The 26,351-nt window shown below is 35.3% G+C and overlaps 3 protein-coding genes across 8 annotated transcripts in view; 1 reads left to right on the forward strand and 2 right to left on the reverse strand.

Annotated features, from left to right (window-relative positions):
- fbxl4 (F-box and leucine-rich repeat protein 4) overlaps nucleotides 1–26,351 on the reverse strand; it is a 420,342-nt gene that overhangs the window by 21,969 nt on the left and 372,022 nt on the right. The window lies entirely within an intron of this gene.
- On the reverse strand, nucleotides 1,716–13,709 carry calhm6 (calcium homeostasis modulator family member 6). The gene is given in 2 exon segments (NM_001079661.1): nucleotides 1,716–2,436; nucleotides 12,965–13,709. Coding segments are annotated over 2 exon segments (975 nt in total). The 5' UTR covers nucleotides 13,511–13,709; the 3' UTR covers nucleotides 1,716–2,007.
- Nucleotides 17,718–26,351, forward strand: part of klhl32 (kelch-like family member 32) — a 40,089-nt gene continuing 31,455 nt past the window's right edge. For 2 of the 5 annotated variants that reach the window (XM_087284868.1, XM_087284867.1), the window contains exons 1-4: nucleotides 17,718–17,916; nucleotides 18,561–18,784; nucleotides 21,322–21,437; nucleotides 22,261–22,441. In XM_087284868.1, coding sequence (XP_087140994.1) covers nucleotides 21,415–21,437; nucleotides 22,261–22,441 — 204 coding nt within the window. In that variant the 5' untranslated portion in view covers nucleotides 17,718–17,916; nucleotides 18,561–18,784; nucleotides 21,322–21,414. 5 annotated transcript variants of the gene reach the window in all.

The raw sequence follows: 26,351 nt of genomic DNA on the forward strand, positions 1-26,351 counted from the left end.
GGCTATTGTTGCTGCCAGAAGGAGTGTTAGCAGGGGAGGAGGCCAGCAGGGGACGCTCAACCTGCGGTCTGTGTGGGTCCTAACGCCCCAGTATATTGATGAGGACTCTATACATCTCAGTGAGTGTCGTCTTTTAGATGAGACGTTGAACCGAGGTCGTGATTCTCTGTGGTCATTAAAAATCCCAGGATAAAGTGTTTGCATCTTTTGATCAGTTGGTATCACATTATGGGTTGGTTAAGTCTGATTTTTTTCAGAGTCTTGCAAATAAGAGATTATGTTAGGTCTCTATTACCTGACTTCCTGTCTTGCACCTCTAGATACCATTATGAATCTTTTCTTTGCTGTAATATATTAGTTAAACATTCCATTTCTGTATTAAGGATGCAACGATAATAGATTTTGGTTGTGCGATTGTAGTCTGAGGAATTACGGTTATCACGGTTATTATGCATTCATTAATTTCAAAACTCTGCTAGTTTAGAAAAATCACATAAAAACCCCATATCCTTATTTTAAAGTGTTGTTTATTGCTGCTCAGTAACTAAATAACACAACACAAAATAATAATAAAAACAAACAAAAGTCCGTTTCTCTTTGGACAATAATAAAAAAAAGGTTTTGGCATTTAAGTATAAGTAATAATTTTACACTGAAAATAAATGTCAATAAATAAAATTTAAATAAATACATTTTAAATAAATAAAAATTAATTAATTTTAAATAAATAAAATACTTTTGATCAACTATATAACAAAATTGTTTGGTATTTTTCATTTTGCATTTTTTTTTTCAGTGTAGGTGCTCGCGGCATTCATTTTCAACTAGTATGTGCGTCTGGAAAGCACGAGCTTGCGTGTGCAAAACACATGATATATGACAGGCCCTTAGTTAATAGCCTCAGCCATAGTTAATCCAGTGTGCATGGTGTACAGTACAAGCTCGGAATTTCAAACTCGCACTCAGTTGGCATCATTTTAAGTTGCAGCAGTTTTGTTTTATGCAGAAACACGGTGTTGAGAGGCCTTTATGATTAATTAACTGTGACAAATTAAATCACCATTAATAGTGAAATTGGTTAATCGTTGCATCCCTATTCTGTATTGTTTCTACTTCTGAATTATTCATCATCCCTTACAGATAACATTAAGAGTGCTCGGGAAGAGGACCTGTGTGGTTCCATTTCGAATGATCTGTGGGACGATATTCTTAAACTAAATTCTTAATAATTTATTTTTATTTATTGTTATTATTATTATTTCTTTGCATTTGTATTTGAACCTACATGTAAAATTGTACATTTTATGTTTTAGGCTAATGTGAGCGCTATCACCCTGCTGGATTGGTATGGGTTAGAGGTTTGTATTGGTCTTTCTTATTTGAAAAAACTAAAAATCATTAAAAATATCTCAAACAAAAATCCCTGCATTACCTTCAAAAATGTGTAGTTGTTATACCCCGGCATCCTGGCCCACTGCCCACTGTCTATTATGACCTCCTAACCATCCCTTCATCGCTCTGTCTCCTCCCCACCAATCAGCTGATGTGTGGTGCCAGGTCTGGCGCAACATCGCTGCAGTTATGTCATCCAGGTGGATGCTGCACACTGGTGGTGGATGAGGAGTTTTTAGGGAGAAGGTGATTGGTTAAAAAGACAAAGTGAGGCGTGGTTCCCCTCCTGAACCACTGTTAACAAGTAAACTCCATTGATAATCAACTTTTACAATGCATTTTTTATTTGTATTTGTACGCTAAAAATAGCACGGTTCGAACACAAATGTATGAGAAAACTACATTCAAACATAGACTCATTTGCCATAAGCAAGGTTAAGTATTGTTCATATAAAAATGTTTAAAGAAAAAAGTAATATAAAAATGAATGTTTCAATGTGTTAAAAAGAGAGTAGAACTACGAAACTTAAGAAGGAACAGCCAAAAAATAGAAGTTCTGTTACATTTGACCACAAAAACATGGTAAAGAGTAAAAAGGAAAGGATGTGTGCATATCTACAGGACCATTTTGCTCTCATCTACAAAAGCAAGTGCTGCTGGATTTGAGAAATCATTTTCAGACCTCACTGAACCTCTTGAGGCTGGGTTTTCAAGGTCCTCACAAGTGCACACATACTTGTGCAGGATGCTGTAGTATTGGTTCATGTTTTGGTACTTGTAGAACCTCGAGACCTTCTCCCAGGCCTGTCTTGGAGGGCTCTTTATAGGAATGGGTTTGGTTAACTCAAAGAAACTGGTTATGTTTCTCTTAGCAAGATTCTCGGCATGTTGAGATGTGTAGCTGTCCAAAAAGTCACTCTCCTTCTGAGTGTACATCTTCCAAAACTTCAGCTGCATGTAACTGATTGGAGAGTAGCATCTGGCCATGCATGTGAGCAGGAAGGTGAACAGCATGACAGAAGCTATCAGGGTCCAGCCAAGCACCTAGAAGTATTTTACAGAGTTATTTAAATGATTAATAGCATGCTATAAAGAGTCATAAATATTGAAAAATACACCATCAGATGTGTTGTAGCACAGGTAGGACTTTATTGGAGGGCCTTATGAATGCAAACATCATTTGTTAAAATAACCTATAATCTAAAAGCACTTATGAACATTGTAGTAATTTTTTTCACTTGAAAAAAATCTATGAAATTTACAGTAATTAAATTAATATTAACAATAAACCTTTACCTTTAATAAAATACCTCAGAAAACCTCAATTAGTTCGTTATAGTGTTAATACACCAATGCACATTGCTACAAAAGCCCCATTCACACTACCAGCGTACTGATTCTTTTTATAGTTAGTGCTTTCTCCTGCACAATTTTTATATATTCAGCTGCAAGAAAACTTATTGGCTCTCAGTGCATATCATACATGAATGTTACCTAAGCAACCTCAAGGTGGAGATGCCGACTCGCGACTTCAAAAGTTATGCAGCTACAGTCACAGGTAGTGTGAATGAGGCTACAGACCAAAACACCACCAAAAGCAGTGGTGATGTGAAAAGTTCTATGATGAACCAATGCTCATCACAAACAGCTTAGAAACATACTAATACATAGAAGGTGCTCTGTATCATTCACACAACTGCTAACAGCATTATAGTAACACACATTGTGAAGTATATATTTATGAGCAATATCAGACGAGTAGCAGAGCGATGAGGCCAAGTGCCTTAGCATCCCACCAGTGCTGATATACAGCCATATCACACTGCTACAAGTGTGATATTGCGTTTATACAACAGTTCGACGGCACACTCGTGTATATATATAAAAAAAATGAAACACTGAAAGTCTAAACACCCTTTTGATTTAGGAACTTTTTTATTACATCTGCAGCTGACGTCTAAAGAGCAGAAGTGTTACTAATTCACCAACGCCATTTTGGAGCTAGTGTTTGAATGATTCCCAAGTGTAATGTATAAAGTGATGACAAAACAGGTGATTTTGCTGACATTTTAAGATTATAAGGCTGAATTTGACATGAAATTCTCTCCATCAGATATCTCCTTACAGTATTACAGTCTATTAGAGTCTACAGTATTTCTCTGTTGCAATCGGGATATCACAATAATTAACCCCGAAAAAGCAGCGCAATCACTACCATACTGCTGTTGTGTATGTGATAAGGAGGGGGTGTTCGGGGGTAAGGTCTCTGAATAACACTGCTGAGAAGCGGGATAGGAAAGTAACTGTTAAAATACTGTCCTTATAAATATAAATCAGCCAATCAGATTCAAGAACCAGACAGAACTGTTGTATACATAATCCTTATTTGATATAAAATTTGATATATCATCAAACTTCAATGTACATAACTGATCATTCATTCATATTCTTTTCAGCTTAGTCTCTTTATTTATCAGGGGTTGCCACCTGGAAATCTTTCACCCACATACACTACGGTCAATTTAGCTTATTCAATTTACCTATACTGCATGTCTTTGGACTGTGGGGCAAACCGGAGCACCCAGAGGACGCGGACACGGGAGAACATGCAAACTTTACACAGAAATTCCATCTGACTCAGGGCTCGAACCTTCTTGCTGTAAGGCAATCGTGCTACCCACTGCACCACCATGTTGCCCCTATCCTGGGGGATGTACATTTTTTTAAAGAATCAAAATTACTTGGTCAATAGCAATTAATTATTTTTATGATAAATTTAAAATAAATTTTCTTATGGTCTTCACTTTTAAATGATACAAAATTTAAAAAGTCATGCAGGAAATTCTGGGAAAGTCATTTTATGGTTATTTACTGTAAACAGTGAGGATGTTAACCAGGTTACAGACTTTTACTGCGGCATTTTTAAAAAAAATTTAAATCAATGGCATTTTTTCCTGCACTCACAAGATGTTCGTCTTTGTTTCCCTGACATTGTAGAAAAAAAAATTCTGTTACCTTCCGGCTAGAGCAAAAGTCTTGTCTAGTGATATATAAAATATGTTCTATATACTATTATGCATAAAAATTTTGCTGTTGTTCAAACAACTTATTTAAAATGAGCTGAAACAACACAAGTCTTGAGATTGTTTTGGGACAACTTATTTGTTTTATGTTCAATCCACTTAAATTTGTTAATCAATCTGTGATGGGGCAACAGGAACGAATTGTGCGGAAACCTGCGTTTTGTACAGTGTAGAAAGCAAATCACATCAACAGCAAAACAGATGGAGTTTTTTTTTTTTTAAGCTATAGCCTACTCAGTTCTTTGCGTTTTTGCTGCATTATTTGACTTCAAAACCATTAGTTACATATGAGATATGGCAAGAAAGAGAGCTAAGATACAAACTAGCTCTCTATTTAGTATTTTCACTACTACACATTACGTTCACAAAGATCATAGCAAAATACAAATGTTCTGTCAATGCAAGCAGTTTAAACCATCATGTTTGATATAATTTGAGATGTCTCTGAGCAATTATATGAAAAAAGATAAAGGCATAATCAAATTTGTAATTCTTGATAATGCAGAAAGTGTACCTTTATCTGGGGTCTTCAATTAAAGTGAAAATGTTTTAAATGTTCCCCACAGGCATGCCTAATGGTTATGAATCTTTGACCAACTATAGAGGGTGTGCCTTGGGGTCTTCCATTCAAATAACTCCCTGTTACCCACAGGGCACAAAGTCTCTGATTCCACTCTGTTTAAATTCCCATTGTTTGTTTCAGACACCTGCAGGACGTTCTGTCTTGGTTTGAAGAGTGTAAAGAAGCTCAGGGCAATTCTGTAACCAGACCAGTTGATCAGATCAGATTTGGTCACTCACACCCCCAAATAATAGAGTTAGGGGCATGCCTTCTTCAGAAAAATATTACATTTTAGTACCTTTCAGTACATTTTTAGTACCCTACACATTTACATGTAAATGCCATCCTTTGCTAATTCATACTTTTGTTTTTACGTGAGATCAGGCTAAAATGACTGCCTTGAGAAAGCAGCAGTAAATAAAGCATATAATATTTATTTATTTATTTAGATTATGACATTATGATCAATTAAAATGACTCTTACTACAGTTTGATTAGGAAATCAGAGGAGGTTTTTTTCTGTTTTTGATACAAGCTGTTCACAGAATATCAACGAAAAGCAATTGATATATGAAAACTCTTTACATGTTGCCCTTTATGAAGCACATATACAACGGTGGGATAATATGTAAGTCTGTTCAACATAACATAATGATTCAAAACTTATCCTAAACATGACGTTGTGACTACATGACGTATTTAGGGTAAACATTGCAAATACATTGAAAAACCCCATTTGAACTCTTAAAAATGCAAGAGTAGAAAATGAAAATGAAAAATGAAAAAATAAATGTATTTTTTTTTAAATGTGGACTCAAATAAACCTAATGATTTTTTCTATTTTCTGTATATTTATATAGAATTTAATCTCATGCTTTATAAAAAGGACCAATTTATTGTTATTTTATTTTTTTATTTGAAGCTAAAAATAAAAATCTGACTTCCTCTCTGACCTCCCCAATAAAAGTCCATTTGTAATCATTTAAAATGATTGCTACAGTAAATGTCTGTAACCTGGTTAACAACATCCTCACTGTATACGATAAATACACTGTAAACGATTTCTTGTTAAATCAACAGTAAGTTACTGGCAACAATTATCCAGTAGCTGCTGTATTTCATAAAACGGTAACATTACTGTAATACTAATTACATTAGTATTACATTTACTGTAAAATGTAATACATCATTTTACTGTTGTTGATTTTTACTGTAACACCAATTACAGTAGTGATACACATACTGCAAAACTGAAAACAGTATTTTATTGTACATTTTTACCATGAAGAACTACGGTATTTTAACGTTACTTTTATTATTACTGTATAGTATTTTACAGTTATTAAATGTTATTTTATTTTATTTAATAGTGCTACTTTATAATGGGTAAAAATGTTCAAAAATTGCACAAGTGTTATTTAAACTGTTCAAGAAATACAAGAAAAATAAAGAAACTGAAACTTTAACTTCACAATAAAGGTTTATTGTGTAAACCATGCTAAAACAGTAGCAATAATTCAATATAACAAAGCAACAGAACACTAATAAACAATTGATCATTAAAACCAGTCAACAATTAATGCATCAAAAATTATTACAATTTTAAAAACGGGTGAAAATACTGCTACAAGACAGGAAATGATGAAGGCCAAATGATGTGGAAAGGGACAGTGAAAAAGGGCAGCAGCACTTCTGATGATCCTGCAAAAATGACAGGCAAAATCAATCACTGAAGTAAAAACTAATCATCCCTCAAACCATTTAATTCATTCAGAAACGAAACACTGCACTGTTGTTTTTATATATATATATATAAAATATATAAAATATATCCACACAGGTGTGTAAAAAATAAAGTCTCATCTTAACTTAATGTCCGACTCTGTATAGCTCGAATATCTGATTCCATGATCACACTACTAGTGCTTCCACGAATTTAAGAGGGGTGAACACAGTTCATTCTCACTTTAAGAGGCTACATATTTAAAATTAAATAAATAAAAATAATCTAATTTAACGTGACTAATGTTAATTAAATACTTTTAGGCTTTTAACACGTATAAATCCACTTCTAACTTACAGATAAGATTGCGTTAGAGAACATGAAAGCCGTGGGTGATTTTTAAAAATAAGGCTAATGATGAGTTACTGATATTTGGTTTGCATAAAACAAAGTAATCACTAAGTATTCATTTTTGGCAAAATCTGCAGAGAGGCTCAGCGACACGAGGAAATGTGTTAAAGTTGAGTAGAGAACTAAAGAGCAGTCTAGCCTACTTCATGAAATGTTTGTGGTAATATTCTGCGGTCAATTCGTATTACTGTATTTTAATATGCAGCAGTGATGGCATGTCAGCGAGACAAATAAACATTTTATCGAGTCATTTCATACAATTTATTTATTTATTTATTTTTTATACAAACCCTCTAGTGACATTTCCTCAAACTAAATCATCATAACGTTACTGTGCACAGCATCAGTAAAACGTTGAGAATAATTTAAATACTTAATTTTTTAAAACAGTCACTGCTGATTACAAACTAACATTAAAGCTAAGCTTACAGAAATCCTGTATGCATGACAATATAAAGATGTATTACTCACTGATGTCGAAGCACTTCCAGGTCATCAGAGATGTAGACAGGACAGAATGTGTGCTATCAAATGAGCTCTTGTGCAGCCTTTGTTGGACATCCAGGTAGTATGTTCACCCACACTGTAAGAAACAAAAACAGAAACAATTTATTAAAATGTGAGGGATAGTAAACATGTTTGGTCTACAGAGAGAAGAAAATGTTTACTTTAAGCATTGATCCTAATGAATCTATTTCTAAACTACATTTAACCTTATCACGGAGACAGCATTTTTGAGCTTTTAGATCAGGGGTGCTCAACCTTGTTTGCTTTAAATTAGAATTAAAACAATAAATCTCTATGTCAAATAAAATACTTCAGATCTAAATAAAGCAGGTGCTTTTACCTAAAGGTTCCTTCTCTCCAGTTAGTTTGGCTGCAAATCCCTCCACATCTGTGCTTTATTCGGTTCTTGTCTTAAGAGTAACTGGTGTCGCATTCCAGGTCCATCACAATCTGGGCTAGAAGGACAATATGAATAAAAAAGACAAGACACATATAAATAAGTCTCAGAATAAAATATTTAAAGGAATAGTTTACTATTTTGCCACTATTTACTCCACGTGTTTTAAACTAGTTTGAATTTCTGTTAAACACTGAAGCAGATATTTTGAAGAATGTTAGTAACCAGTAACTATTGACATCCATATTTGAACCAAATTTCTTTAAAAAATACGAGTTTGTGTTCAACGAAACAAATTAAATATATAACTATTTTGAAACAAGTGGAGGATGCCAAAGATGCTATTATTTTCATTTTGGGGTGAACTGTCCCTTCAATTCAAGTGTCAAGCAATAGTCATAAAAACTGATGTGTCGCTTGAGGAAAACTAAATCAAGTACCTTCTTTGAACAAGCAGAATCATTATGCCATTGTATTTTACATTTTCCCACTATAAAACGATAGCTTCAACATGCAATCCATGTTAAGACAAAAATGAATAGCATAAAATAACATATTGAACTAAACTTACAGTTCCCAGGCTGTTTGAAAACAAACAAACACATACGCCCAGTAAAATTGCTAATAAACACAAAGACAACAGTTAAAGAAAAAAATGTTTGTCTAATATTTACTCAGCACTTGGTAGGCAAATAGCATAGCCGTGGCTGTTTTAACACCAGATGTTTTTTTTTTCTTAAAGTTTTCTTAGGAACTGCTGGAAGAAGAAAAAGAGGTTGTACATAAAACTCCTCACAACAAATCTGTGAACAACTTGACATTTAAAAATCTAATCAAAATGAGGAAGACATCGACATTACCTTGAATAATCAAGTGAGGAGTGATTGGTTGCATCAGTTTTTCAACATCAATTACTGTAGCTGAAAAACAGATAAATATAATAAGAGTAAAATAAGACTTAACATTAATTAATCTAAATCTATGGTACAACCATACCAATCTGTATGGGGTTAAAATACATTTGTACACAAATCATTCCCTGACCCCATCAATTTCTCTTAGATTAGGATGGATATGACTTTGGCTTATATCTGTGTACTCAGAACGTACACTCACCTCAGGTACACCTGAACACCAAAAATTAAATGTACAATTAATGACACACTATACATCAAGCTCATTAACATTATTGAGAAATAGACAATTAATATGTATTTTGTTAATATTAACGTTAGCTTAAAATAATTCAACTGCATTTAATTTTCAGCTCCATTTAATAAAACAGTTAAGACTCATTTCATTATGAGTTTAGTTTAAATAACTAACTTACAGTTGAAAAATTTTACCATAATGATAGCTTAGTCATAATGACTAACGTTATGTGAAGACCAGAGCTTACCTTAACGGTAAACGTTTAACTTTTCATGGTGACTTCGCCTTCATCTCAGTGTTGTGCTGAAATAGAGAATTCATTAATGCAGTTACAATAAGTTGAAGTTATGTTTTTCAGGTAACTTAACGTATGGTCAAAAACTCACTCAAGATAAACTTACTGTATCTAATACCTCGCAAACACTACAATGACCGCCTGGCGTCTGTTATTTCTTGTTTAAAATACCGTTTGTTAACGGATAGCGTGACATAACATAAGAACCTACAACTAATGTCACTTGGTTAATTCTTTTAAATTACACACACAATACACAGAAATACTTATAAAACAATCCTTTAACGGACAAAATTTGACTTTAAAACACTTACCAAGGATGAATTCGCTGGATGAAAGACGACAGGTGAATTTCAAATTAGGAGAGCCGTTGCCTGCATGTCGAGTCGTGTCCGTTCGGTTCTATGAATCGGCTCCTTAGTGAACAGTAAAGAATCGAATCCGCCTAAAACAGATTCCTTTTTGTATATGATTCATTACTATTTCGTTATACTGCTTGGCCACACGCATTTATACACTAATTATACACTAATTGCATATTGCTGAATGTGCTTGTGAACACGTGTGATCAAATAATTCCCGAGCAAACGGTTCAATACGATTCAGAGTCGCTCGAGTGCTGAACCGAACCAGTGCAAACGTGAAATTGATTACAATATAGTAACATTGTTTTTTATTCACTTTACCAGCGAAATTATTACATATATCTGATCTTGACAATACGAATAAAGTTCGTTTGAAGTGTTTTGAGAATTAATATTTTTTTCTCCCAGAATTCATTTCACATCAACAAGCAAATGGTAATGGCGGATGAGAAAGCCCAGCTAATATTATAAATATTGCGTTTAATATGTCACGAAATGAAATTTTAACAGTGTTTCATGCGAGAATGTAGTTCTTACAAACTTAAATCTGTGGTTTATTTATAGATATCATGTGTAAATTGTAAGCGTGCTTTGCCGATAGCGGAGATTCTGACCTCCAGGGTGTCCATCATCACTCATGTATCCGGCGAAACGAGGTTATAATCGGCTAGACATGTGAGACTTGCCCCGGTCTTAGATGGCTCTATAATGAATGTGTTATGAAATTTAGTTTTAACCGTTTTTCATGCGGGAATGTAGTTGTTTTAAACTCAAGTCTGTGGTTTATTTATAGAGATGGTGGGTATTTTAAAATATTGTTTTGAAAATGCGGAGATATGTGACCTCCATGGTGATGACGGGTGCCCTAACCTCATGAATCCGTCTAAAGCAGGCTGGTCATTATGACATTTAAGCTAACTTTGGTTTCATGAATCAATTACTTTTGTTCCAGTTTACGTTTTGGTTAAGCACAAATTTATGTTGATTAAAAATGATTTAATATTTTCATGTTAACCTTATAAAATAAGGTGCAGTACACCCAAATATGGAAAACCAGGGGACAGCTTTATGCACTGAACAGTCTGAAGAAATAGGTTATTTTATTTTTCTTCACAAAATACTTTGTCAAAAAAAATAAACATAATAATAATATAAAGTGTGTGTAGAGTTTTTCATGGTCATTTGCAGTACTGTATTTAGATGCACAGTAAATGATTTTTTCCCAAAATTCATTGTAAAATCTGCAGTAGCATACTGTTAATCATGTTCACAGTATGGAAATGTTGAGAATACATTATCATGCTGTGAAAACAGCAATATATACAGTAACACACTGTGCACAGCTTATACAGTAAACAACTGTTGAGAAATGCAGTATAATACCGTGAAAACAACAGAAATCGTTTACAGTGTAACTATAAAATGACTTTCCCAGAATTCCCTGCATGACTCTTTTTTTAAAAAATTTGTAATCATTTAAAAGGGAAAACAGTAAGAAAATGTATTTAAAATTGATCAGAAAATTAATTAATTGCTATTGACAAAGTAATTTTGATTCTTTAAAAAGTGTACATCCCCAGGATAGGGGTCACATGGTGGTGCAGTGGGTAGAACAATCGCCACACAGCAAAAGTAAGCGGTTCATTCTGCTGTGGCGACCCCTGATAAACAAAGGGATTAAGCCGAAGGAAAATGAATGAATGAATCCCCCAGCCAGGATATGTTTACCTACGATATTAATTAACTCAATAATAAATTATTTCTATGTCGCCTCACAGCAAGAAGGTTGCTGGTTTGAGTCCCAGCTGGGTCAGTTGGCATTTCTGTGTGGAGTTTGCATGTTCTCCCCGTGTTCGCATGTGTTTCCTCAGGGTGCTCCCGTTTCCCCCACAGTCCAAAGACCTGTGGTACAGGTGAATTGGATTGACTAAATTGTCCTTCAAGAGTTCACACTTAGATATTGTTTGACAAATGGTAGCAGGTTTGGCATGCTGCCCCGAGAGAGAAGACTGAGCTCGGAGATAATTGAGCCAGGGCAGCAGCCTGGTCGATTGAGCATGTAAGGGGAGTACGAGATCAGGTAGTTCTCGAGAGCTCCCTGTGGTAAAGGAAGAAAGGGGGAGATGGGGTGGATGGGGGGTTTCTTCGGAAAACGAAGATAAGGGAGTAATTATTTGCTATGCTACTTATAGTGAGTTTGGATTAATCTGATTGGCTAACTAATGATTGTAAATGAGATACCAGCTGCGGTCAATCATATTTCATGCTCCTCTCGAAATTAGTTTGTGAAACTTTACATAGTGTATGAGTGTGAATGAGTGTGTATGGATGTTTTCCAGAGATGGGTTGCAGCTGGAAGAGCATCTGCTGCGTAAAACATATGCTGGACAAGTGAATGAATGAATGAATGAATGAATGAATGAATGAATGAATGAATGAATGAATGAATGAATGAATGGATGAATGAATGAAATATTTCTTACAGATGCCTGCTACAACTTTTTTTTTTTTACTTTTTACAAACTTTATACTTAATGACTTACAATCAACTTTTCTTTGCAACTAATTCTGATAAACAATAAACAATATATGTTTAGATCTATTTCAATGTAAGTTAAGAATGACAAATTTTGAGGAATAATTCCTATAACACAACAAATGAAATCTATTACTTGCATGTAGAAACCGATTGCTAAAATTTAGTTTATTAAAATATTTTACATAAACATGATTAGCTGTAAAAAATTTTGATATATGAAGCAGAATAGTTTCCCAAAAAGGGAAGTGAAGTTTACAAGTGCTTCCTGTTAGATAAGTATAATGAACAAAATAACCTGATGTAAGCATTCACGACAAATAACTTTTCAAATGGACACATAGAAATTAGACTCGTTTTCTCAGTTATTTGCCCATATGATAGGATACGATGCCCCTTTTAGAGTTAAATACTTTCTTTCAAATGCTGAATTATGTTTTGTAATTTATTCAAATACTTAATACTTCGTATATTTGCTTTTTTCGTACAAAAGGTGAAATGATTTCATGGCAAGTCAACATCTCTGCCGGAGTCTGCTCACCTGTGACTCTGCTCGTATGAGGGACAGAACAGCTTCTCTCTCACTTTGCGGGATTCCAGTGGCAGTGCTAGCACAGGGGAACTTCTCCAGGTCTGTTCGACAGTGAGGATACTTATCGCTGCAAATGTGACGTCTGAAGAGGGTAAAGTTGGCGCCAGTCATTGAACACTCGAAAAACTCTCCTTTAAGCAGAGCGACTGCGATCCAGCTGAGAGGTGCAACCATTGCAGTCACGGTGATTTGAAGAAAAACGCACAGAAAGCCAAACGTATAATTAAAACGACATAGTCTCGATCTCCTGTAGCACAGACCGGTGAATAATTTCCATGTTTTGTTGCTCAACATGTAACTTAGGATGAGCAGTGCAGCTGCGGGCACGAGGAGGCAGACGTTGCCATACACGAAGTTCCAATCATTGCAAGGGCACTTAAAAGCAAAGACCGAGAAGACGTGCTCGCTTCCCACAGTTATGATAGAAATAAGTCCGAATCCTAAACTGGTCTCCTGTTTCTGAGCGAAGCTGAATAAAGATTTTAACTTATCCATGCCAGCTAGCTGACGACCGACAAATTATGAAATGACTTACTCAGTTCCTTTATGAGACTGCTGAGTGTAATGAGAAATAAAGATCTGTCCCTAGGGCGGTACTTTTTTGAAAGTTAAAATGTTCTTCCTAACAGCTTCTTAAAGACACACATTACTACCTAAAAAGTACAAATGTGTACCACACAGTACCTTAAAGGTGTAAAAATGAACCGTTACGTACAAAAGTGTAGGCTATCCTAAAGGTTTTTTGATAAGGGACCGCCCAAGTGAGTGTGTCAGATGTCAGTCTGAGTGTGTCAAAGACAATGGGTGCGCAATAAAACGTGCTGTTTATATAAAAAGAAAAAAAAAATGCTGTGGTTGACTGTGAGAAACTAAAAAACAAACAAAAACAGATTTGTATAACACCTTTGTAAACTATTTGGCTATGCAACACCATACTTTCGGTGATGTGTGAAGCCACATTTTGACTATCGCCACGGTCTGCGGTTCTCAGTTTTGAAAGGACCCACTAGGGGGCCCCAGCAAAGCTAAGGGCCAGACTTAAAACTATATTTAGGGGAGTTTAGCAAAATATGGTAACTTCTATTTAAATAGCATTTTTACTTGTGTGTTAGTCTATTGCAGATACAGATATTAAAACCATGGCTGCAAACGCTATTAGCTTACACTCTAGTGCTCACGGACTGTAGGGTCCAGCCAGTTGGTCCAATGACGGTATCCAATGGTGGATGAAGGTTCACTGCATGTTCGGTCTTTCCAGTGCACAATGTTGATTTATATTAAACTTAACTCATATCTGACTCCAATTTTAGTATGAGATGGTTTAGAATATTAATATGTTTATCCTCGTTTTATCTGACTCCAATTATAAAACATTGAGAAGATTATTTTGTTTCCTTTCACATTATTTTAGATTATGATTGAATATTCTCTTCGGTTCATCATTTTATGTTATTCTCGTTCATTGGGATCTCTATAACATCCTGAATCTTGTACCGGCCGAGTATACAATTTCTTAAGCACAAGCATGTCAGTCTTGGTCACTAAACAGGGGCGATTGACCGCTATCCTAAAAAGGCAGAACCCTACTTACTCAGATTAGGATATTTTTTATGCGGTCCCCATAGGTCTGCTACCTCCTAAATCAGACAGAGCTATTTAGTCATATAACGATCATTACTATAGAATTAAGCAGACCAGTCGTACTTAAACTAGTAGTAACTTTGAATAATCACTATACTATCTAAATAGTATTAAAAGTTTATCGGGTGAAGGACTATCCCCTTAGATATCCTTTTACAGCCTAAGTATACATGAATAAATGCCAATTTGTTAGTCGGAGCTCTAGAGACATCGTGTAACGTGCCGCAATGCTCCGTCTACCGTGTTCTAGTCCGCTACTAACCTGAACAGGGGCTTGTGGTGCTATGAAATTACCACAATCTACTAAAGATAATAACACCAACTCTGTTTGAATCATTCAAAACATAACAATTTATTAGTCAGGTAAATGTATTATGCCAATTCAATCAGTCAATTCATAAATGATCAATACAAAACATCAAATTATCAAAGATAAATCCAAGATGAAAAAGATGCATTCCTGACTTTGAAATATACATAACATGGGGCAGACCCCATGTTATGGGCTGATCTGGTTAGGCAGAATCGCCCTGAGTCCTTCTTAGGCCTTACCTTAAATAATCCAAGAATTCCCTCAAGGAAGGGGGTGTGAATGTATAACAAAAGGCATTCACACTTAGTGTCACACCCCTCACAGTGGATCAAAAGATGCCTGAAGTTATATATTTATTGTTCTGATTATGTCTATTTCTGAGAGAATGAGACCATTGTACCAATCGCACTGAGACATTTCAAATGATATCAAACATGATAATTAAAGTCAGTTTGGTTAATCTAAAACATTCAAACATTGAAATGACCATATGCGTGAGTTGGGGGATGAAGCTGAGTCTCAGCATAGCCAGATGCAAATGCAGCAGGAACTGGTTTTTCCCGCATTCCTCCCTGGTGGGTTGTGAAGTCACCAGTCTCTGTTTTCAGCTCATGTTTTGAATTGTCAAAGATATCAGAATATTTGTAATATTTCAATTCTTACATGGACTCATGTGGTACAGTGGGTCTGCAGCGAACAGTGTCTCCACAGACTGCCTTTGACCATTTAAGTTTGATAGACAACTATTATAGCAGGTCCTAGAAACAGAAACAAAAAAGAGTCGTCAGCTCACTCATGCAAAATGCTGAACTTGAATTATGCATGCACAAAACGCCACATATTTTATATTGTTTACATTTTAAGGGCTCCAAAATGTAAACCTGCTAAAAAAAAAATCAAAGCATATCAGTTTTGAAAAATTGAAAATAGTGTTGTGTAAATGGCCTCTAATATATTGTATAGGGTAGAAATTGTGAGTGGGTTTTTAAAAATATACTACTTTTATTCATTTTCTGGAGGAAAAACACACAAACACAGGCAGGCAACTGGTCCACAGAAATGGCAACTGGTCCAGCTGGAACTTGAACCAGCAACCTTGTTGCAGTGAGGTGACTGTGCTAGCCACTGTGCCACCTATTATTAATTTTATATAAGTATTTTTAATCTAATATAGTATACTTATATAATCTATTTATTGTCTGTCTTTTTATTCAATAATTATAAAATTTAATAAAAAAACAAACAAAAATAAGTTAAAATATTTAATATAGTTAAAATAAAATATTTTGAAGACCGTGGTATATGAGTGCAGGACCGCTTCTGGCCAAAAGTGTGCCTTATGCGAAATTTTACTGTGGTGCCCCCACAGAGGAACAAAAACACATAAACATATGTATTTAAACATGTATTTATTTATTTATATACACAAATCTGCATATAAACACTCAAAATTAAACATTCAAATATTTACATTATAAAATAATAGTTTACATCAAAATAAACACGGTAATGTCTTCTGCAGAAGGATTCCCAATTTCAAATATTTACAAAAGGTAAGGAATAAACCCTCTCTGTACCTGTAGTGATGGACGGTCCCGTGTCTGTACCTGTAGAGATGTCCCAGTGCTGCATCCTCTGTCTCTGTCTGTATCAGTGCAGCTGCTGGTGCCTGGAGCAGTGCTGGATCAGGCCACCTCATCTTCTTTTGTGACAAATTACAGCTTTTAACCTCCATGTACAATACAGAAGAAAACCAGAGGGTTTTTAAGAATTTAAAAGTCTATTAAAATGAGTGTATTAAAATTTGTGTATTTAACATTCAGAATAAAAATCATTAATGAATTGATGCAATAAAAATGGTTTATGGCCTGTGGCTTACAGTAATTTGACCCATTTTATATTATTGATCTTTCAGAATTATGAGTCGGATTTGTTATTTCATATTTTAATGTACAGAAATCCAAAAACTGGCCTAAAACACACCAATCCACTAATAAAGACTAAAGAGACTTTATTGTCATTGCAGTGATACAATCAATAACAACAGCAACAATAAGACATGAATAGAAAAAAACAAAACAATAAACAACTGCAAAGAATTACATAATATATAATTACATCATATAATAGGCTAACTATATAATAATAAATAAAACATAAAGTGAAATAATTGTACAGTGCATGTGTATGTAGCTGGTGCACAAACAGAATTGTAAAGTATTGCGCAAGTTAATACAAACAACTTGAGTATGTGTAATTATCAGCAACATGGGGAAGAGCGGCGGTACTGAGTTTGTGAATGAGAGAGTGAATAGATGTTTACCTGACTGTATTGGGTTACAGCTAGAAGGGCATCTGCTGTGTAAAACATATGCCAGAATAGTTGGTGGTTCATTCAGCTGTGGTTACCCCTGATGAATAAGCATGAATAAGAAAAATGAATGAATATTTTGAAGAATGTCGGAAACTGTCAACATCCATTTGGGAAAAAAAAAACTACAATCTAGACTACTCTTTTGTGTATAGTTATGATCATATTTTGTAAAACACTCAAAAACATTATGGAAGTAGAGTAAATGATGACAAATTTAAATTTTATAGTGAACTATCCGTTTAAGACTAGTTTAATATCAAAATATGCTTCACTGTAATTAAAATACAATTGCACAATGTTTTTAATCTCTGGTTGTACTTCATATTCGGCGCCTCATGGACACACATGATCCCGCGCATGTGACCGCAAGAGGCGGGGACTGATTAAGACTCTCGCGTTTACAGTAGCTCAGCTGCATCGGGCACAGACATAACGAGCAACACCCCCTGTCTCCGGACAGTTTTTTTCCCGGGGTCGATGCAGATATTTTATTTGAGGTCAGTCAAAGTTGACAAGTGACCCGACGACGGATAAACCCATTTCGACCGAAAGAAGAGGACACTGGAACCGAAGGTACACTGCGTGCGTGCGCTTTTTAGCCCGTGGATGTCTATATGTTTACCATATCTTTTCAACAAACAGAAACGTTTAGACAGTGTTTGCCGATGGATGCTGAAGGTATATACCGAAGCAGTTCACAGCTGAATGTCATAAGGTTGCCTTTGGGCGGGTCTTCAGTGAGGATTATATTTATTATTGCCCAAATATTCTTGGTTCTGCCCTGTTGCTAGGAGACCTTTGACAGTTGGGGTTTAAAAGTGATTGTGGAGGGACTCTCGAACAATCACTCCAATCTGAATGAACGTTGTGACAGTATTTATTTGTGTTCGTTACATATCGATTTATGTACAATCAAAACAATAATGACAAACTATCTAAAATTAGTCTACATGTTAATATAATTATAGTTTTAGTTATTATGCCAACACTTCAATTTGAACGCAGTGTTAATGTTACCTTAAACTGTCACCTTTAGTTTGATGGATTAAGGGTGTACTCTGGTTAAGTAGGTCAGTGACAGGCTAAAGATGATGGATGGGACCATTTGAGTGACAAGTCAACGCTGTCGAGAAAATAACTGTCACACTGTGTCATGAATGTTAGTTTTATTGTTCTTATGCATGTCTTTACCTCCTATTTTCTCCTCCATCTTACAGTCTTCTGGCTGAAGGTCGTTTTGTAATCAGATCAATATCTGCTGGGATGCTTCAGACTCCACGGGCCATTAGACTCAACTGAGTCCTGCATCAGTTCACCTTCTCTCTCTCTGCCTTCAAACCATTTGACCATCACATGAGGCTCTGAGACACAAACTGATTTCAGATCAGAATGAACATTGCCTGTAGCTGTTTTGTGTTCCAGAACACTGTGCATCAATAAGGTAAGTTGTGTTTTTTACTATATTTCTTGCATTTTATTTTGCTTTGGATGAATATTTACTGTGTGAATCACTCAAAAGCATGTATAGGTTATTTTTTCATTCCTTATGTATTGTTTCTTCATAAAGAAAATAGGGCCTGTATATAGCACCATTTACTTGATTAATGGTATACAGTTGAAGTCAGAATTATTAGCCACCATGTTTATTCATTCATTCATTCATTCATTCATTCATTCATTCATTCATTCATTTTCTTGTCGGCTTAGTCCCTTTATTATTCTGGGGTCGCCACAGCGGAATGAACCGCCAACTTATCCAGCAGGTTTTTACGCAGCGGATGCCCTTCCAGCCGCAACCCTTCTCTGGGAAACATCCACACATACACACACACACACACTACGGACAATTTAGCCTACCCAATTCATCTGTACCGCATGTCTTTGGACTGTGGGGAAACCGGAGCACCCGGAGGAAACCCACGCGAACGCAGGGAGAACATGCAAACTCCACACAGAAAGGATCGACCCAGCGACCTTCTTGCTGTGAGGCGAACGTGCTACCCACTGCACCACTGCGTTGCCGCCCCCATGTTTATTTTTTGCCCAATTTCTGTTTAACGACAAGATTTTCTTAACACGTTTTTAAAACATAATAGTTTTAATAACTCATTTCTAATAACTGATTTATTTTATCTTTGCTATGATGACAGTACATAATATTTGACTAGATATTTTTCAAGACACTTCTATACAGCTTAAAATGACATTTAAAGGCTTAACTAGATTATTATGTTAATTAGGCAGTTTTGGTTAATTAGGCAAGTTATTGTATAATGATGGTTTGTACTATCAAAAAGAATAGAGCTTAAAGGGGCTAATCATTTTGACCAAAAAATGTTTTTTAAAAACTTAAAAACTTTATAAAAAATATTATAAGACATACTGTGAAAATGTCCTTGCTTTGTTAAACATCATTTGGGAAAAACTTAAAAAAAAAAATTAAAGGGGGGCTAATAATTCTGACTTCAACTGTATGTGTTTTCTTAAGAGTAATGCTAGTTTGAGGCTGTTTTATTAGAAATAAACGTGTAGGTTTCATTTGAAATATTTTTAAACACACAGTATACATCAGTGGTTTGACGAACATGAAAGTGAGGTTGAACATTTCTCATGGCCTGCACAGTCATCAGATCTAAAAATTATTGAGCCACTTTGGTGTTTTGGAGGAGCGAGTCAGGAAACTTTTTCCTTCATCAAATCATGTAGTGACCTGGCCACTATTCTGCAAGAAGAATGGCTTCAAATCCCTCAGGCCACTGTCGAGATACCCGTCCTGCAAACAGTGCAGGACAGCTATCTGTCTTCCCAAGACAAATTGATGCTGTATTGGGCGGAAAAGGCAAGATGTCCTCGTTGCAGTCTGTAACCATGATGACGTAATGGACCAGGTCCACTATGTAGTGGATATTGTACTGCCCACTAAGGTAACGCCCAACCATGAGGACTGTCTCGGAAAAGGATGCACTACAACATACTAATGAATTAATTTGGTCTAAAACTAGGTGTTTCAGTTTCTTTGTCCAGGCCCTATATATATATATATTTTTTTTTTTTTTTGACCAAAATGTGTAAATGCTGTAATACCATGGTAAACCATGATCATGTTCAATGTTTTTTAACATTGGATTATCAATGGGAATTTGTTTATAAGATAAACTACAAAATGGGCTAAGGGTGTTTTATACAGTAATGGTTCTGTTGGTCCAAATAGACCCAGAATTCCAAAATATTTTAAAGATATTTGATGCATCCGGGTGCTCTGGTTTCCCCTACAAGTCTAAAGACATGCGCTATAGGTTAATTGGGTAAGTTAAATTGTCTATATTGTATGTGTCTGAATGAATGGGAGTGTATGGGTGTTTCCCATGTTGGGTTGTGGCTGGAAGGGCATCCGCTGCGTAAAACATGCTGGATAAGTTGGCGGTTCATTCTGCTGTGGAGACCTGATGCCTGCTGCAACTTTTTATTTTTACAAATTTATACTCTAATAACTTACAATAAACTTTTCTTTGCAACAAGTTTGTCAGGTCAAAAAGAAAATGAATGAATACATATTTGATGCATCATGAGGTTTAAATACAACCGTAATGTATAAAAACAATTTAAAGCTGAAGGATGTCATTTCTGTTACTGTCACCTAGAATTTTCACAATAAATAGTATTCGCAAAACATTTGCAAACATTTACCAAAGCCTTTTATATAAATATATTGTAATACCTTTACAGTATTGTATTATTTTACATGGAGCTTGACAGTAAAGTGCACCGGTGTTTAACCTTGTTTTACCCCATTCTGGTGGTCAGATCTCACTTTCAGAAATCTATAGCATGTAGTAATATACATCAAGTTAGTTTCTCGTATTTCACTCTGACTAATTTCAATTTGTAAAACCTCTTCACCTCAGCAGCTTCATTAAGATGCCCAGGCTGTTTCTATTCACTCTCACTCTTTTTTCTGTTTCTGTTCTCCGATTGCAGAGTTCTGCTCATGCTCAGTCGGGCCTGTCTGGCGTTTTATAGAGTCAGCAGGAAGCAGTTGTTCATCCTTTTCCTCGTCTGACCTCCAGAAAAATGCCCTCCGAGCCTCCTCCCAGGTACATTCTGCACACCTCAGTCTACTTTCAGAGGATGGTGATCATGTCCTCAGCTCCTTCGGTGAACTTTCATTTGAAGTAGACGCTGTTGAATTTGATGAGAGGTGTTGTGACATGGACAGCATTATTTAAAGAGCTCTGGAGGATATCTGAGGTCATCCAAAGCGTTCATCTCCCAGAATGCCATGCTACTTTGTGTTAAGTAATACTGTTAAATGTAGGGTAAAGAGCAGATTATTTTCTTAAACAAATAGAGCTGTGATGTTATTGCACTAGTAATATAATATAATATAATATAATATAATATAATATAATATAATATAATATAATATAATATAATATAATATAATATAATATAATATAATATAATTTAATATAATATAATATAATATAATATAATATAATATAATATAATATAATAATATTTCTTTTGTTTTATAAACACAAATTACATAATTTCTATATACTATATGTGCATATAACCAGTGTTTATAAACAGTAATGTAACTTACTATTAATGAATTACCAGGTTTTTCTACACCATTTCTGCTGTCAATACTTTTAAATAACCTTTTTTTTTCAAGTGTACAGCAGTGAATGGGAGCTAAATCTAAACATGTTGCATTGAAAAGAGCTATTCAGGGCCACGAGAGCAGCGAGAATCAATGACATCTCACTTACTGAATAGATGTATTGATAGAGCAGTGCACAGCAGTCAGAGAGACACATACACTCATGAACAGCTCATTGTTTCTGGGCACAGGCCTCCACGATGAGTTGATTACAAATGTCCAAGCTTTTCTTCATTTTTCTTGTGTTTCAGCTCTCAGGACATGCTGACAGGACAGCGGCTGTGTCAATCCAAATCTCACCAGGACTCGGTCCTCTCTGCCCTTAATCAGCAGCGCAAGGACGGACTGCTCTGTGATGTCACTTTGGTTGCAGGGGAACAGAAGTTCCACGCTCACAAGGCGGTCCTGGCAGCTTGCAGCGATTACTTCCGGGTGAGATTATACATTCTAGATGTTGTGTTTCATTTATCTCAGAAACATGTTTTGTTTCGCCACACAATCTTTTAAAATTTTATTTTGTAGGATTCTGTGGTCTATAAAAAGGCAAACTTTTAATATAAACTAATAAATAAACAGTTCTGCTGAAAATCATGTAATAAATCTGATTATTAGTCATAACTGTCATTCATTTATTCATTTTCTTGTCGGCTTAGTCCCTTTATTGATCCGGGGTCGCCACAGCGGAATGAACCGCCAACTTATCCAGCAAGTTTTTACTTCCAGCCGCAACCCATCTCTGGGAAACATTCACACACATACTCGTACACTACGGACAATTTAGCCTACACAATTCACCTGTATCGCATGTCTTTGGACTGTGGGGGAAACCGGAGCACCCAGAGGAAACCCACGCAAAGGCAGGGAGAACATGCAAACTCCACACAGAACCGCCACAGAACCGCCACAGAAACGCCACAGAAACACCAACTGAGCCAAGGTTCGAACCAGCGACCCAGCGACAGCACTACCTACTGCGTTACTGCCTCGCCTCATAACTGTCAAATAAAAACATAATTATAACAAAATGTTGACATCTTATGATAACAAGTTAATTATGAAATAGCCTTATGCCTTTTTATGTCATAATTATGATGTAATAATTTGTTTTTTAAATCGAAATTTGCACTTTTTATTCCAAAGTTGAAATTAATCAATTAAAAAATAATATTTAAATTGAATAAAAAATAACAAAAATTATTTTATTATAATTATAATTAATAATTATAGTATTTAAAAAGTATATATATTTTGCTGTTTTATCTTATATAGAAGAAAGTTCTTCAATGAGTTTCCATTGTATTTTTGATAAAATGAACTGAAGAGGAGATTATCGACAGAATGTAATGAAATAATATGACTAAAAATCTATTTAGATTTAATTAAGAGTTGAATGCTAAATTACCAATTATCTGTAACAAATTTATCTGATTGTTTTGTTGGAGGAAAACCCATACATTTAGTATATCAAGTATAACTAAGCCATTACATGCAAAATGTCATTTAAATACATTCAAATGTTATGTAACAAACTTTTTTTTGCCTTATTCATCAGTGTGAAATTATAATACAAGCACAATTCCTTCTCATTATTTGGTAAAGAGCAGTGTAAACATACTGTGAAAACCTCTACTTTTCTGTCCCAAAGAAATTGGAACAGTGACAGCGAGTAAACAACGACAGGATTTTGTGCTTTAGCTGCACAATCCTGGTGCAAATATGTACAGTTCACACAGGAGACAAGAAAGCAACAGACGGGAAATGAAAAGTCGGCAGCGGCCTGGATACCGTATCAGTGAGATTTGATTTTGGTTTGTTCAGAAGATTAGAAAAGAAGAAATAAATCCAGCCCTGCAAAACAGGGAAAGATTATGTGCACAGTCCAAAGAACAGAATTAAATAGGGCAGGTATATTTATCACTATATGTCTCCAGGGAGGCTCTGCACCACAGTTGGGCTAGAATGATAAGATATGATCCCTCTGTTTTCCATTTAGCCCTTGGTTTCTGTTGAGGATGCCTTTTGCTGGTGTTATCAAATGACATGAAGTTGTAGTTTGGATAAAACATGGACTGATCCAAAGCTTCAGTCAATATAGTTGCGGTGTCAACAAATCACATCAAGCTGCTGGCTCTGTCTGACAGCTACACTTTGACATATTATGCCTGCAAGGTTTATATTATTCTTGATTTTATTAGGTGGAATGTTTGAATAGATTTAAATCAAACACATGCATACACACATGTCTGTTGTGTAATCAAAATGAGCTTTGTTTGAAATGAATCCCAAACAGACAGTATTTTTGGTCTTGCATCATTTGTGCATGAACTGTACCTTTAAGATTAAAGACAAAATGAGATTTGTTCATTGTAGGGATACAACGATTAAGGAATTTGCTTTTACTATTATTGTCGGGGTTATTACAATTATTGTGCATTCATTAAATTCCAAACACTACTAGTTTAGAAAAATCATATGAAAACTCCTTAAATTTTAAAGTGTTATTTATTGCTGTTCAGTAACCAATTAATACATAATTTTCTCTTTGGACTATAAATAAGTAAAAAACGTTTTTTGACATTTAAACATAAGTAATACATTTTACAGTGAAAATAAATGTCAGAACAATGAATAAATAAACAAATAAAAAAAATTAGGATTAAATAAAAAAATAAAATGTATGGGTGATGCGGTGGCGCAGTGGATGGAACGTTCGCCCCACAGCAAGTCGAGCCTCATTCCAAAGACATGTGGTACAGGTGAATTGGGTATATTAAAATTGACCGTAGTGTATGAGTGTTTGTGTGAATGAGTGTGTATGTGTTTCCCAGTAATGGGTTGCAGCTGGAAGGGTATCCGCTGCGTAAAACATATGCTGGATAAGTTGGCGGTTCATTCCGCTGTGGCGACTTCAGTTTAATAAAGAGACTAAGCCGAACAGAAAATGAATGAATGAAAAAAATGTATTGATCTAATGTAAGTCTAAGCTACATATTAGCTAAGTATTTCCCTTTTAAAGAGAACAAATGTAGGTTGCTGAACCTCTGTCTGAAAGGCACTTTTAATAAACTATATTACAAAATTTTGTTTAGTTTTTTTCTATTTGGAGTGGAAATGTGTATATTCTATCCAAAAATGAAGATGATTGGTCAAGTTCTTGTCATGTGACTTGTGCCATTTTTTTTATCTACGTGCGCCTGGAAAGTGTGAGCCCGTATGCATGCTCCCAATATACTCGAGCCACACACTTGGAAACAAATGTGTGCGCACAAAAGGCGCAATATGTGAACGGCCTCATTTATAGTTAATCCAGTGTGTGTGCATATTAGCCTTAGTGTACAAGCTTGGAACTTCATACTAGTGCACAGTTAGCATAACTTTGTTTAGTTGCAGCAGTTTTTCTCCATGTAGAAACACGGTGTTGAGAAGCCTTCATGATTAATTAAATGATGAATTAAAGCACGGTTAATAGTGAAATTGGTCAATAATGGCATCCCTAGCTCATTATAGATTTTGCTGACTTCTGTACTTATATTATCCCAAATGTTTCAAAGAAGGGTCAAATCTAATGAAATAAGCAGTTTTAACTTATGACTTGGAACATGCTCTGTGTGGCCAACTGGTTTTGTATAAAAAAGGGAAACACCAAAAACGCTTTAATATATGTTTTATTAGAGTGCATAGGGCAACATTATAACAGACACTTTAAATGTATTCAGTATGATGAAACATCGCTGCTTATTCCCAAATGTAGTTATGACTGGAAGAACCAAATGGGTGACTGTGACATAAAAAAGCCTCTTTGTGCTCATCTTAACAATTTCAACAATTGCTTCAGTGGTCTCGTTTCACTTAGATCTCTTTCAGTCTTTACTCTGCTTCATACTACCATGATGATTAGTTTTGAATAGTTAAGCTCATGCATGAACATGGTTTGAAAATTGACCATGAGACCTGTCGGATGTAATGAAGACCACAACTCCCACACTATCATCAAAATATGCCTTTGTTTGTTTTTAATACACACCCTCTAGCTGTGAAAATGACATACTGTGCCTTTAAGTCTTGTTGAGGTGAAGTGTATTATTCAAGTGAAACACAAAACAAGGATGAGAATTCCTTTAGAGGGAAGGAGGGTATGGATGTGTTTCATATTGTATCTACTCTACACACAAACATACAGTATCATAAGGAGGTGGGCTGATTTAGCTCGGTTCACTGTGTAATCACGCAGAATCATTTAGTGACATAATTGCAACCACCCAGAACTTCCTAGAATTGCGCCAGTGAGGTTTGAATAGTCAGCTTTGTATATTTTCTTCACAAAATGTAAAAATCACATCCA

This window comes from Danio rerio, chromosome 16, assembly GCF_052040795.2.
Source record: "Danio rerio strain M-AB ecotype USA chromosome 16, GRCz13ab, whole genome shotgun sequence".
Lineage (NCBI taxonomy): Eukaryota > Metazoa > Chordata > Actinopteri > Cypriniformes > Danionidae > Danio > Danio rerio.